This window comes from Colobus angolensis, unplaced genomic scaffold (genome assembly GCF_000951035.1).
Source record: "Colobus angolensis palliatus isolate OR3802 unplaced genomic scaffold, Cang.pa_1.0 Scaffold51, whole genome shotgun sequence".
Taxonomy (NCBI): Eukaryota; Metazoa; Chordata; class Mammalia; order Primates; family Cercopithecidae; genus Colobus; species Colobus angolensis.
Genome location: NW_012118599.1, coordinates 353,585 through 369,746, shown reverse-complemented (window position 1 = coordinate 369,746; position 16,162 = coordinate 353,585). Strand labels below are relative to the sequence as shown.

The 16,162-nt window shown below is 37.7% G+C and overlaps 2 protein-coding genes across 4 annotated transcripts in view; both read right to left on the bottom strand.

Annotated features, from left to right (window-relative positions):
* Positions 1–16,162, bottom strand: part of DST (dystonin) — a 496,305-nt gene that overhangs the window by 217,551 nt on the left and 262,592 nt on the right. The gene's annotated exons all lie outside the window — the stretch shown is intronic.
* On the bottom strand, positions 10,731–12,013 carry LOC105524791. The gene has a single exon (XM_011960185.1). The coding sequence runs from the start codon at positions 11,733–11,735 to the stop codon at positions 10,938–10,940; it is 798 nt and encodes a 265-aa protein (XP_011815575.1). The 5' UTR covers positions 11,736–12,013; the 3' UTR covers positions 10,731–10,937.

The window sequence follows — 16,162 nt, the reverse complement described above, 5'->3', positions numbered from 1 at the left end:
ATACTATGCATTTATACGTACCACTCTTTATCCAGAGAAAGCCCTCACCAGTTCCCATCCCATGCTACTCCTCCACTCATCTTTTTCCTTGAGGAAGCCCCAGCTGATTCTGCCTCAGGGGTCTGTGTAAGGGACCTGACGATCTTCTGTACTTTTAAAAGTACTCCACACATACTGGTATAATAGCAGTACCTCTTGTGTGTCATTATTGTCTGTTGTTAGATCTTCTATCCCTCTAACATGTGAGCAGTATATCCTGAAAGATAATGTCTTATTCGCCTTAGTATTGCAATGCCTACCTAGGGCAGTGCTTGGCACATTATAGATACTCAGTAAATATTCAATGAACAAACGACTTTATGATTGAGTTGGACACCTTGAGAAACTGCATTAATTCACTAAAGAGACCAGGATTCTCTTGGTCACTTCTACTTTATCACATATTTCAAAGTCCCACTGGGGAGAAGAGGCTTTATTACCTATAGCAGACATGCAGCCCCCAACCAATCCACCCATAAAAATGTCACTAAACCAAATGGGTTTTGTTTGCTTATTATTTACAAAATACAAAACACACGTCTGACAACATTTTTCAAAAAACCTATTTTGGCACTGTGTAAAAACAACCAAAACCTAGTGTTTGTCCTACAAGTTCAAAGAGAGTGTAATGGGAGATCAACATGCCTACATAAAACGTCTTATGTCATGAATCCAAGTGAACTCATTCTGGGCCTTGACAATCAAGAAGTCATCACTTCTATTTTACTTTTTCATGTGTTTGTTTTTGAGTCAGAGCCTCGCTGTGCCACCCAGACTGGAGTGCCATGGCACCACCAATGGCTCACTGCAGCCTTGATTTCCCAGGCTCAAGCAATCCTCCCACCTCAGCCTCCCAAAGCACTGGGATTACAGGCATGAGGCACCGTACCTGGCCTATTTTACCTTTTCACTTCACATAAGTAAGCTCAAAAACTGAAATAAAAATATTGAAAACTAAGCTCAGCCTAAAAACCATCACTACCAACAACCAAAAAACCCTCATACTCTTTCTTACATCTGCTTCTCTTTTTCCCTCATTACCTCTACTCTTACACACAACACTGATACTTTACCCCAAGTTTTCCCTTCTCCCTCTGGGTAGAGCTGAGGCAACAGTCAATGACTGAAACACCAATAACTGGAACTAAAAGAAGAAGGTGCAGAGGATTGTGATGAGAATCTGCAGGGAGGGAATTTGGACAGGCAAAGTTCAAACCAAAGAAGAAAGTTTGACCCCATTTCACATAGTTCCAACAGTGCTGTCACCAGACACATGCCTGCTCATGGTCAGTCAGGGATGTAAAACAACGTTAAGTTTTCTTTCACTGTGCCAATGTGACCAAGTGTCTCATGGAGCACGGTCAAGCAATGTGAGCCACAGTCCCCAAAAACAGCTAAAAAACACAATAAATATGAGAGATCAAGCAGAATATTTTGCTCTGCAGTCTGGGAACCAAAGCAACCAGTACTGGAACTCTCAAAGCATAAAAGGATGAGTAAACCCAACTTTTCTGAATCTTCCTTATGTTTGTTGGCTCATTCTACAAAACACTCAACTGCTAGTTTCTCATGCCCCTAAGGAAGATACTAAGTTAGTGCAAAAGTATTTGCAGTTCTTGGCAATTTATTTACATATGTAATAATATGAATATATTAACTGTTCTAAGATTGATTTTTGTAGGAAGAAGGGGGTCTTATATCTCCATTTTCTGTCTTCCCACTGTCAACTTGAATCAAGGCAACCATTATCTCTACTCTAGATTGTTACCACTGGTTTTCAATGTCAATACCAACAACGTGTTTTGAAACACAGTCGTGAAACACCTTGAATAATATTGGGCTTCTACCTTCTTCTGGTACTAAGCCTCCATGTCTGGATTAGTAACAGCTGCCTAACTAGTCTCGTTGTACCAAATATTATTATATTCTCATTCCCAAAACGGTGTGTTCTTTACTCTGCAGGTATGGTAATCCAAATTCAAACAATTCTCCTCTTCTCCTATATGATCAAATCATATTAATATCAAGCTATATGAACCATATGTTCCCTCTCTCCTACAGTACTTTGTTCAATCTACTACTCCCCTTGGAACAGTCTCCCCATAATCAGCATGGCCTGGTACTTATCAGGTGCTCAATAACTATCTACTGAATAAATGCAGAGCAGGAACAAAGGAAGTATTAAAGACAGAAAAAGTATGAAAGATCAGAAACACACTTAGAAAACAGTTTCCTGTTTTCATTTTGTATGAATGAGTTTTATCCCTGCCATGTAAACTTTTTCATTTCAGAAAATTAAAAGGTTTCCAATTAACTTCACTTTCCGATAATAGCAGAATACCCTTACCAATGCACAAAAGTGTCCAATGGGGAACACAGGCCTAGAGACCACTCAGTGAGAACCTAGGGTTGAGTAAGAAAGCTAAGCTTCACCTGAATCACTTATCTAAAAAAATTTCGTGAACTTGACATTGTATATAGCTTCAAAATGTCTTTTCAATAACATAGAACAAGCCAACATATCTTATCTTATAGCACACTGATTTCATTCACAGCTTATTACTAAATGACCCACTTACTGCTAAATGAATTGCAACAGTCTCACCCATGTTAGTCAGCTGAATCTGTAAACGTGAAAGTCCTATGAGCAAAGTCAATGCCACCAGACAACTGGGCAACAGAAACACTCTATTTTTACAGATGCTGTCAAGGTTATGGCATGCACTGAGTACACAAGAACTGTCAACTCCAAAGTTGACTTGGATATTCCCCAAAAGCTTATTCACTTTTTTAAAAAGTATGTATTTTATTATTCCATACAAAGAAAATAATGCAATTTTTATTCTTAAACATTTTTAAATAACTACATAATTTACAGTGTTATCAAATTATCTAAATAATTTATGTCAATAGCAGAAAAAGCAACATCTCTGAAGTTAAGAAAACAGAGATAGTTAACTTAAAGGAAGTTATATAACGAAGATTAGGAAATCATGAGGATTCAAACTGAAGGAAAGCAGAGATATTTGGTGGATGCCCTCTTCTCATTACTGAACAAGCTGAGACTAAAAGAGGTGATGTCATGTGCCTAGGGTCTCACAGCATGCTAGTAGGAGCCCTAGGATATGAACCCAGGTCTCCCAAATTCTGGCACAGAATTTATAAGAGAGGGGCATTTCTCCTTCATGTTTAGAAAAGAAATCTATCCTTATAAGTCAGACTAATTTTTCTTCTGTTTCAGTAGCCACAGTCATCCAGTTTCCTCCCAGTGCACCTACTGCCAGGAAAATGGCTGCACATAGATAGGTCACGAAAGGGAATCCCCTGGCTTTGCCTCACTCCTAAAGGCAGACCCTTTTCACTGGAGCTTCTCAACTTCTATATTGGCGAAGGAGCTGATACACAGAACACTACACATTTTCAGAGGAAGATACAGTCCTGGATCTCTCACATGAACTAGATGTCAGGGTCCATAAAAATTTTCCTCACTAGCCCAGTTGTACCTCCTTAATCAACAGCCCCCACCCAATCCCCCCACCCCAGAGAGAAGACCAGATTTGCCTTTGGCATTATGTTCTCTTCCTCTCTGGTATCAGTTACTCTCAATAACGCCTTTGAAGTGTATCTGCACTAGTGAAGTGTAAATAACCAAAATGAGCTTCAAGAATTGGTTCCAGACCTAAGTAAACTAAAGAGCTTCTGCACAGCAAAAGAAACTGTCAACAGAGCAAACAGATGACCTAATTTTAAAACGGAAAAAAAAAATTTGCAGACTATGCATCTGAAAAAGAACTAATATCCAGAATCTATAAGGACCTTAAACAAATCAACAAGGAAAAAACAAATGACACTTCTATTCATGTCCATTGCCCACGTTTTAATGATGTTGACACTTCTCAGAAGAAGTCATACAAATGGCCAAAAAACATATGAAAAAATGCTCAATATCACTGATCATTAAGGAGATGCAAATCAGAACCACAATGAGATACTATTTCACACCAGTCAGAATGGTCATTATTAAAAAGTCAAGGCCGAGTGGCTCATGCCTGTAATCCCAGCACTTAGGGAGGCCAAGGCAGGTGGATCACCTGAGGTCAGGGGTTCGAGAACAACCTGGCAAACATGGTGAAACCTCGTCTCTACTAAAAATACAAAACTTAGCCAGGCGTGGTGGATGCCTGTAATCCCAGCTACTCGGGAGGCTGAGGTAGAAGAATCCCTTGAAGAGCAGAGATCACGCCACTGAACTCTAGCCTGGGCAACAGAGTGAGACTCCATCTCAAAAAAGTAAAAATTAAAATTAAAAACAAAGTAAAAAAAATAACAAGATGTTGGTGTGGTTGCAGAGAAAAAGGGATGCTTATACACTGTTAGTGGAAATGCAAATTAGTTCAGCCCCTCTGGAATGCAGTTTGGATATTTCTCAAAGGACTAAAAGCAAAACTATCATTCAACCCAGCAGTCCCATTACTGGGTATATAACCAAAGGAAAAGAAATCATTCTTCTAAAAAGACATATGCACTCGTATGTTTATCACAGCACTAGTCACAATAGCAAAGACATGGGAATCAACTTAGGTGTCTGTCAACAATGGACTGGATAAAGAAAATGTGGTACATACAGCCATACATAGAGTACTACACAGCCATAAAAAAAAAAGCAAAATCATGTCCTTTGCAAAAACATGGATGCAGCTGGAAGTCATTATACTAAGTGAATTAACACAGGAACAGAATACCAAAAACCACATGTTCTCACTTGTCAGTGACAGCTAAACACTGAGTATACACAGACACAGAGATGGGAATAATAAACACTGAGTATTCCAAAAGTGGGGATGGTAAGAGTGGGACAAGGGTTGAAAAACTACCTATCAAGTATTACATGACAGGATCATTGGAAGCTCTAACCTCAGGATTATGCAATATTTAACAAACCTGCACATGTACCCACTGAATCTTAAATATTTTTTTAAATGGTTCCTTCCAAGGGTATTTCCATTCCAACAAATTGACAGGGTTTTCATTGTTGTTGTTTTTTTATTTTTCTTTTAGTTTCATGCTACCTTGTCTAAGAAGGCTGACAAAGTTTTAAGCTAACTATGGAATTGGAAGAATACAGTCAGCACACTGTATGACACATAATAGATACTTAGTAAATATCTGCTAAAGAAATGAGAGGATGAATGGAGATGGGATCACAGAGGGAGGGGAAGGTGGCAGCCTATTCTGGTTATACAGAATGTTCTGTGTCTAAAGGAGAGAAAGATGGGTCCTGTTAAAAGTTTTGAAAACTTACAGAATTCTTTCTATTTACAGGATAGTCACAAAGCATTTCTTCTCTTCTCCAGAAACAGAAGACAAAAAGATATAGGTTACAAAGCACTTCACAGTCTCCTAAGTCTTTTTCACATATGTGACCTCGTTTAATCCTCAAAACAAGAAACCACCCCAATTTTAAGGATGGGAATAAGAAGACCTGCGTTGATGTAAGTCTTCTGACTCAACATCTTGTAAGTTCTCTTCCCCTGCTCTGTCAAGCTAAGTGACTCCCCACAACACTGCTGAGGGAGCTTTACCTATCCATGGACCACCTCCTACAGAAGCAGAAACTGACTTGTGGGACACACAGTGGATGTAGAAATGACAGTCAAATGTTCTTCTGTGCCAAACACAAATTCCTATTGATTTAGAGACTCAGATACGAAAACACTAGCAAACGAAAATTCAATCCTCTTATATGTTTCTATTAAAATAAAAATAAGGATTATATTCTATTTCAGAGAGTGTAGGTATTAGTAAGAATGAAAGCAGCAAGCCGGAGAAGGTGAAGCTCAGGATTCTTCTCCTACCTCATGAATTTCATTATTGCAAGAGTAAAAGCTTAACACTGGGAGGAAGATTGGTGCAAAGCTGTGGATGGCAGCGACTGGAATTCACTTCCTGTTCCCACTATTTTCTAGCCCTGTGACTTCTCTGGGCCTCAGTTTCTTCTTCTGTAAAATGAGTATAATAAGAGAACCTTCTTGGTGTGAGAGACTAAGAGATACACACACACGGCTGAGAACAGTGCCTGCCCCACAGGGAATGGAGGCGTGTAAGAGGATATTATATTTCTAAAGCTCTTATTCACATCACTTGACACTATAGTCAAGCTAAAGCAAATTCCATATTGAATTTGTCAACACAGACAAATATTTCCAAGCCAAGATGTTTGTTTCCAAGGACAATTTCTTTAAAAATGTTTAAACTATTTTGGCAGAAACAAATGTAATCAACACATTTTTAGCATCTGCTTCCAAGTTAAAAAAAAAAAAGTGTGAAAATGCTCCACAAAATATTTTTAACTGTAAAGATGGCAAAACATTTTTAAAATTTTAAGTGGTACAAACTGCCTATGTAAGGGAGGGGTGAAATGGAGAACAAAAGTAATTAATAAGTTGATAAAGTCCAAGTGCTAATGCTCTAAATTGATAACTACTTTGAACAAATTCTCATTTACTTATGTAAACAGGGGGAAAAAATACCTTTTTTTGTAAAGCAAAGGATTCAAATTGTGTATGTCCTTCATTTAACTTAAAAGGCAGAGAAAGATATCATAATGCTGATAGGGACCCAAATTCTATGCAATTATTCTAAAACTATATTTTCACAAACTGGTTATGAAATCTAAATGACTAGAAATAGTCAAGAGAAATCAATATGAATGTTCATGTTTAAAGAAAGAGATAAAATGGTTCAGCAAGAAATGAGTTAGTCAATTATAGAATGAATGACCTTCATCTTCAAGATCTGTGGAGCAAGGCTAAACACATTCAGATTTTACCCTGGTCCTTGAATTCCAATCATAAATTTTATAGTCTAAACTTCATAAAAGAGTTGGTGAAAGAAAAAATAATGAATAAATATATTTCAGGTAGGTTGAACGTAATTCCTCTCACATTCTGAGATGGTTCTTAATTTTTTTCAAAGTTTTTTAAATACAAAAGCCAATGTAATAAAAATATTCAACTCTTCATTATTCAGAGACTGACAATATATTGTTTACAACAGCCACACTCATTTCTTAACCTTCGCTCTTTGGTTTTTTAACTTTAGGCCACTGCACTACTCATTAGCAATTCACCAAAGGATGGAAAGGAACAGAAACGCAGTTCAATTTTCATTACTTAATAGAGCCACCACATGTTTTGCTGAGAAGTTAAACTTACACTGATCATCATCCCAGGTGACTAATTCTCAGGTGATTAACTTTACAGCCATGGTCCCCGCCATTTGTTATGAACAAACAATGAGATATAATGCACAAGGAAAAGAGCTACGTTTTACTTATCTCGGGGCGCCTAGTTTGGGTTCAATACATAATAAATGTTTGATAAAGAAATAAAGGAAGAGAGGGAAAGAGAGCAGGAATAACACTGGACAAACAAAAAGGCATACACTTATATACATGAATTCACAGAAATTTAAAACTGGAAGAGATGTATGTAGGAAAAGGAGGGTAAATTGCATCAGGTAAGAGTTCAGCCTGGCAGACAATTTTGGGTCAGATCAAAGCTGTACCACTCATTGTTAAGTGAGTTGAGTAAGCTACTTAACTTTCCTAAGACTCAGTTTCCTCATCTATAAAGATGGAGCTCATAACAGAACACTTCTGAGACCTGCTCTGAAGATTAATGTAGTTGTGGAGTGCTTCGAATATAGCAGGACTCAACAAATAGCATTATTATTAGCAGTAGGATCATGATCTAGTCCAGTATGCTCCTTTTATAGAAAATAAAACTGAGACTTAGAGAAATAAAGAAGACTGCCTAAGTCATGCAGCTCTCTGGTGGCAAAGCCTGACTAGAAGAACTTCGATCTTCTGCCTGCCAGGCCATAATCCACATTGCTTATCAGAAAACCTACATTAAGAAGAAAATGAGATGGCAAACGCTAAGCTAAGGTGATGCTGGTTCTCTAAATCTGGTGTGTTTTTAAAAACACATGAGCAGGTGCCTAAAACATATATAATACTGTCTCACGACAGAAGATATTCTGATTAAATTAAATCTGAAGCAAGGTGCTTTTCAATAAGCAATCTAGAGGATTCTTCTGCAGGGACCCTGGGGCCAGGCTTTAAGAAGTACTGCTGTAGAATAAGAAGAGTAAAAAGGTCCCTATCCAACATCCTGACCCTTAGAATCACCTACAGAGCACCCACTCTTATCTATTACATTAGAAAAACTGCAGGTGACATCCAGGCATCTATCTTTTTTTGAAATATCTTCAGATGACTCTTACATGTATATGGTCAGGTTAGAGAACCCACAGTCTATAGATGATGAAAACAACAATCTTTGCTAATTATCAACTTAACAAAACTGGGAAGAGGTGAGATTTGTGAAACTAAAGAAAAAAGAATGTTTTCTGGAAAGAGCTCAAGGACAAAGGTAGGAAACCTTGTCACAAGGTACAAGGTGAGTCTTGGACAAACAGAAGATCCTTGAAAAAGGTACAAACACTGAGCTCATTACTCCTTGTCTCCCAAAACGATCTACCTTCTGTCACCTGTTTATAACATATCCTTCACAGATGACACTATTAACATCAACTCCTGCTCTAACATTTTAGCAATCTCCCTTAAATTTCATTGACAAGCAAAACAAGTGGGATGTTGTGCCATAATTTAACTCAGGTAATCTTATTTACCATATTGCCTTAAGGATTTATTTAACCTCTTTGAGTTTTCATTTTTTCATTCTGTATATGAGGCATAGTCTATTTTGCCTATTTCATACAGTTGTTGGGATGATCAAATGACACAATGTGTCTGAAACCATTTTTCCAATTCCAAAGCAGTATACAAATCTAAGATACTCCTTTTTTACCTACTTATCCTAATAAAGATATAACATGTTGATAACATTTATATGCAGCAGGAAGGGCTGGACGAGTAGCCTCCACAGAGTCCCTTGAGCCAGGAAGACCACTCTAGGTCAGCGTGTCATTGCAACGACTCAAAGGGGAGGTAGACTGAGAATGATGAATGTCACAGGACTAGGGGAGATCAAGTCAGGTTAAGATAAGTTCAAAAAATTGTGCACTATTCTATTTAGAAGTTAACTCGAAAGTTGAGTCCAACCCTACATGCAACTCAGAGCAAAAACTGATCACATAGGGAAGCTATGAAAAAGAACAAACAAAAGGAATGTTGGTTACTCGGCCATTTCCGGGATGAAATGCCAATGAAGCGGCTGGAAGCTCCCATTTGCTTCCAGCAATCTCACTAATTCTCCAGTGAAAAATGTAGAATCCCATGCAAGATAAAGAGTTATGTGGAAGTTTCCAACCAAAGATAAAGACACAGAGTCAAACAACTCCAAGGTAACAGGAAGAATGTCCTCAGAGGAATAGCTAAACTGTTGATTTTGACTCTGTGTGTGCCACAGAATAAACAAATAGTCTTTATCTGAACTACAGGGACATGAGACATCGAACCCTTCAGAAAAAATAATGACTACCCATCCAGCTTTGACCAAGAAGATGTCAGGCTTTATATACATTGCATCACAGTTATTTCACAAATCTGATTGGTCAGTTTATGACTTATTTCCACATATATTTTCCATTGAAGGAAAGGCTAATATACCACTAAGGAAACGGATTATAAAAATTTCCATTAATGCAAAAATGTACAGCTTACTTGAAGCCAAATTATGCAAGAAAACAGTTGGAAAACATATGTGAAATCAAACCAACTGCTTATATTCATAAACATATAGTAGTCAAGTAGTTTTCTTTTGTACTGGCCTTTATGCCAGAGCTACATAGATAATGACACAGACTGAATGTTTTCTTTTTAAAATGTAACTACTGTAAGATACAAACAGAACTGATGGCATAATATTGGCAAGGTGTAGCAGAGTATATAAACAGGGCACTTTCAGGAGAACTCAGCCACCAAGGTCAGTGATGATGGCATACACTAACCCTCATAAAACCTCATTCTATCATTATGCAGATGATCTCTGCTCATTGACACAATGACCTTGCCAAGAATGATTAACATCACAAATACTCTTTATGTTCACATGTTTTATTAAAAGATAAAGTTAGGAATAGCTTAAAGAAAAAGCCATCAACTCCTCAGTAGTAACATGTAGAGGTTATTTGGATAATACATTTCTTAAGCAATTAAATAAATACCTATCTAATTATACTTTAAAGACAAGTAAAAACCCCAGAAAAGTAACTTCTCTAAAGCTAAATATCAGTGTTAGGAATAAAGATTTAAACTTCCTGGCAGTCTGTGTCATTTTCAAATTCCTATGACATGCTACCCTAACAATTTCTGATTTTAGACTGGGGCTGGGGAATAACATAAAGGAAGAGAAAAGATGTGCCCTGACCCTCAAAACATAAGCACAGAATTGACAGCAATTATGTGAATGTTTCTGCACATGAAAATCAACAAAGAACCAGAATCTGGCTTTCCAAACTTATGAATCAGCAAGTCAGTATTGACTGATAATTTTACAGTATCCTATTATTTGTTACAAAGCTATTGTCTTCTCATGACTATTTTCTAATTGAACTTTTACCTACAGTCCAACTAAGTTTCCACAGGCTATTCTACAGGCAAAGTCAAGAATCATGAACCAGAAAAATTCGAAACATATGCACTCTCTTACTGTAGTGCTTTTTAAAGTCTTCCAGCAATAATGAAAATGTACAGGATTTTTAGATTAAAGTGGGATCAAAGAATGTGCACAGCATAAAAATAAAATCATAATAATCAAACCTGAGGCTACAAATAAAACGCAATGAAACTCTATGGCTTTCACATGCACTAATATGAAAATAACTTTATAAAAGACAAATTAGATGTGAGTCTGATAGACCACCTGAAATACTTATTTACTTGAACTCAGACTCCACATTTCACTTACCTCATTTCCATCTGTGTCCTTAGAAACAGAGGACACACTGGTATAAAGGGAACGGCATCTCTTTTTTTTAAACTGAAAATGCCGTGTTGCATGAGGGCAAAATCTCTCAGTGTTTTGCTTTTCTTGTATACTGCTATAAGTTTTTGACGGGTCTTCAGCAAACCCACTTTTTTTGAGAGATCTTTCTATACTCGAGGGAACAGAGCTTAAGCTGGCTGCCTTTCGAAAAGAAAAAACATCAGTTTTTTCCTGGAATGTTATTTCGCTTGTGTTGACATCATCTAAATGTTTCTTCCTCTTTGCGCAATATGGAGCGCTGTCTTTTTCTGAAATCCTTTCATCCAGTTCACTAACTTTTACTTCTGTTTCACTGTCTTCAGCAGGAGAAGTGTTCACATGGTCAGACCAACTGCTTACAGCACTCTGCAGAAGTTTCTGTTTAACACTGTCAGCTACAACTTCTGTCTTCTTTTGCTGAATACCATCTCCCAGGGCAGAGTGTAGGGTAACAGATTCCTGCTGTACCAGTTCCCTGGATAAAGGAGCTGGCTGTTCTTTTGAAGGCTGACTGCTGCTCTTCTTCTTGTCTTCATTTTCATTGTTTGCCTCAACTGACTCTTTGTCACCTCCAGTTTTCTTGATTGGTTTTCTTCTGAAGTATTTTCTTCCAGGAGAGTATTTTTCAGGGTTCAAAGGAGTTTTGGCAGGATCTACATATTGTTCTTCCTTCTCAGCTCTTACGCATCCACAGACATTCCCCATTTGATTTGTAGGAGATCACAGCTCCACAATTTCACTCATTTCAAAATCCAGAGCTTACTTAGATCCTCTCCATTAAGTCTGAAAACTCCACTCTGACGTCTGTTTCACACAGACTTCATGACCATCCTCTTCAGTCTGAGGCCATTTTGCTTATGAGAAAGGCACACACAAGAAATGCTGTGGCATCCTGCCCAGCCGGTCCCTGTGTCTCATTAGACACTGTGGCTTATTTCTGGCCACCAATCCTCTTAGACAAACATTACTGTTCACTGTCAAATTACAACACTGATGAGCTCGCAAGGCAAACCCTTAGCTTCACTGTATGAGAAGATTATGACTGTTTTTTAACTTTCAGTTTTCTGAAATGCAGATACACTAACGAAGTTTGCACTTAACCTTTGAGACTACTGGTGGTTCAATGAATGAGAGCAAACAGAAAGCAAATACCAGTCAGGAGAGATTTGGGAAAGTGCCCTTCAAATTTAGTTTCAAAGTGCCTTTCAAATTGAACTTCAGAGACTCTCTACCCTCTACCACATAATTTTTTTTCTTAAGAAATACCAACTAATTTTGGTACTTGCACACAAAGAAACAAACCAAAAGCTCAAAAATCTCTGTAAATTATATTAAGACTTTTATTCAAAACAAGTCATAAAAGATAAGATGATTCAATAGCTAGCAGGAGAGATAAGTGGTAAATGCTTAGAATTCTATAATAAAATTGTTTCTAAAAAATCAATCTTTTAAAATAGTTTATAATACTTTTCACATAATATAAATTTCCAAACCATCACTTTATCTAATTATTAGGACTTTAATGTGAGCAAACAGATAAATTATGTAATTTAAAGCATGAAACATTTAGCAAAAGGAAATATATGTGCATTATATATATATATATATACATACATATGCAGTTAAACTTTATATGTAACTTTTATAATTATACCCTAGTTAAATATTATACAGTTTTTATGAGGGACTTGCTGGAAAAATAATGAGTCAGTATGAAACTTGATTTCCAAGGTGTGCATATTTCTGACACTTAGTCATAGATATGGTAAAAAAAAAAAAAAAAATAGAATGGCATGAAATGGATTTACACGTAAGCAGAAATCATTTCACTCTTAAAAACATTAGTAATTGCCTTTCACTAGGTAGTCTTTAGACTGATCAAAAGATGGAACTCATTATATTTTACTAAGTAAGAATATTCAATTAGTCAAGTTAGCAATGATACCGCAGATGTCTGTCAATAACAGATCCTGCATTGTAAAATTTTCCTTATTCATTTAAAAACATTCTCCAGTAGCAAAAACTGAATATCCCAGAAGACAAGCTGGTAAAAATAAGGTCTCAGATTTTTTTTGTTTTTAACTTGATTTTCAATGTATTCAAAGGCAATGAGTGGTACCTTATTCAAGAGAATATAAACGTATAATGGCTGGTATTTGTACTAACATGATGGAAAGGCAACCAGCGATCTGCAGTCCCCCAATCCTTCCCTCCATCTCCACTGATGAAGTTTAGATATTTGTCCCCTCCAAATCTCATGTTGAGAATGTGACTCCCATTGTTGGAGTTGGGCCTAGTAGGGGGTGTCTGGGTCATGGAGGCAGCTCCCTCATGAACGGCTTTGTGCCATCCCCACAGTACTGAGCTCTTACCCACTTAAGAGTTACTTGTTTGAGGCCAGCAATAGTAGTTCATGCCTGTAATCCCAGCCCTTTGGGAGGCCGAGGCAGGTGGATCACTTGAGGTCAGGAGTTCAAAACCAGCCTGGCCAACATGGTAAAACCCTGCCTCTAATAAAAATACAAAAATTAGCCAGACATGGTGATGCATGCCTGTAATCCCAGCTACTTGGGAGGCTGAGGCAGGAGAATCACTTGAACCCAGGAAGTGGAGGTTGCAGTGAGCTAAGATTGTGCCACTGACTTAACTCCAGCCTGGGTGAGACAGTGAGACTCCGTCTCAAAAAAAAAAAGAAAAAGAGTTAGTTGTTTGAAAAAGCCTGGTACCTCCTACCCCTCCTCCTCCTTCTCTCTCTCTCTCTCTTACCATGAGACAATCCTGCTTCACCCTTTTCTTCCACCATGACTAAAAAATTTCTTGAGACTTTATCAGAAGCAGATGCCAGGACCATGTCTCTTGTACAGCCTGCAGAACTGTGATGATTCAAATAAAGCTTTTTTCTGTTCTTTAAAAACTACTCAGCCTCAGGTATGCCTTTACAGCAACACAAAATGAACTAATACACCTGCCAAACTCAGCAGCTGTCCATTTCTAGGCCATATACACTGCTACCTCTCCCAGAAATAGCCCAACTTAGTCTGCCTGGTTACTGGCATTCATCTTTCAAAGCCTATCTCTAATATTGTGAAAATGTCCCATATTCTCTAAAACCATCCCAATCCCACTACAATGCTCCTTTCCCATACATTTCTATTTTCATTTATATCATCAATAATATTCATTACCTTATGTTATAGCTAATTTCATGTATACTCTCCCAATAAACAGAACAATATACTTCATTATCTTAGTATCTCTGGATCTAGCATGTGGTAGCTAATGATATAGGATTACTGTAATGATAATGCTTACCTTCAGAAAGCCTGACTGAAAAATAGATTCCATTTATGATGCTACAACAAATATTGTTAAAATAAAACAAATTGGTCTTTTGAAATCGCTTCCATTATTTATGTAAAGTAGAGAGAAAAAGGCTGAGAGTCAATCTGAGTGAGGATGATTACCACTCATAAATCTTTGTATCTTGGCATAACCAAAAAACAATTCCAATCTCAAGTTATTGTAGTACTAAAAAAAGTTATTTCATTTAAATGAGAGAGAACACTTCCATTTAACCAAAACATAGATGTGTTCCATTCCAAATAGACCTTGGTCTAATTTTAAAATATTGGTGATAATTTGTTATATCATCTTATAATTAAAGCCCTAAAATACAATGGATTCTAGAACATTATGCCACAGGATATTAGAAGCAATTTTTTTTTTTCAAGACAGAGTTTTGCTCTTGTTGCCCAGACTGGAGTGCAATGGCGTGATCTCAGCTCACTGCAACCTCTGCCTCCTGCGTTCAAGCGATTCTCCTGCCTCAGCCTCCTGAGTGGTTGGAATTACAGGCATGTGCCACGACGCCCGGCTAATTTTATATTTTTAGTAGAGACTGGGTTTCTCCATGTTGGTCAGGCTGGTCTTGAACTCCCAACATCATGTGATCTGCCTGCCTCGGCCTCCCAAAGTGCTGGGATTACAGGTGTGAGCAACCGCACCCGGCCTGCGAAACTTCTTTTGGTACTTCTGTGACTACTCTTCGTCTCTCCTCCAAAGGCAGCTGAACCCAAAAGGGATCTATTAGTATATAATTCCTTTTTGAAGACTTTTGCTTTAAATTTTCTCACACTCAGCCTCTAAATACATGCTTCTACCCCCCAATCATTCTGCACATTTTGGCTTGTTATTTTCTAGTCTCTGCTCCCAGGAGCTTGGGTCTCCAAGGTCTTCTTTCTAGATGAAACTATTGACCTATACTCCACCTTAATTTTCTTGTGGTCTCTAGTGGCATTTCATACTGCTCACCATTCCTTCTACTTGAAATTCTCTTCCCTTGTTTTCGTCAGTACATTTTCCTATTATTTCATTCATCTCTCCAAATGCTTCTTTTCTCTTTCCTCAGCAGAATCTTCTCCTGCTTCCATAACCATGGGCCTTCTCCAAATTTCTATCCTTAGCTCTCTCATCTCTTCTCCATTTGTGCTCTTCTTTTGGGTCCCCTGAAGATTCCTTCTTTATGATAAAAACAGTGATCACTTGTGTAGTGGTAACTTCCCCAAGTTTATATCTGTACCTCTGGCTTCTCAGCTCCACTCATGTCTCCAACTGCTCAGTAGACAGATGCACAGGATATCCCACCATCCCATCAAGCCCGCCCAGAAGGTCATTGCTTTTCCCTTTAGCATCACCCCCATGTCTCTCAGTAGTCTACTGTTTCTTAATCTCTCAGGCTAAAAAAAAGTTTTGTTATCTTTAATAAATCCCTTTCCTTCATCCTCTATGCCCTGTGTCCACGTCCCTTTCTTTCTTTCTGCAAAGTGTGATCTCTTCTACTCAACTTTGCATCCCAACTGAGTCTTGACCTTTATCACTACCTCAGCTTCACAGCTTATCTCTCTTACTATGGACTCTGCTCATTTCTATATATTTTACATAGAACTAATGGATGTTGTTTCCTAAAACACACTTTTTAAAATTTAGCAGAATTTAATTGAGCGAAAAGCAATTTGGGAATCAGACAGCCTCCAAACCAGAATGGATTCAGAGAGACTCCAGCACAGGTCCTGTCATTGAAAAAGATTTATGGACAGAAAAAGGAAAGCGATGAACAGAAACACATTTTTTTT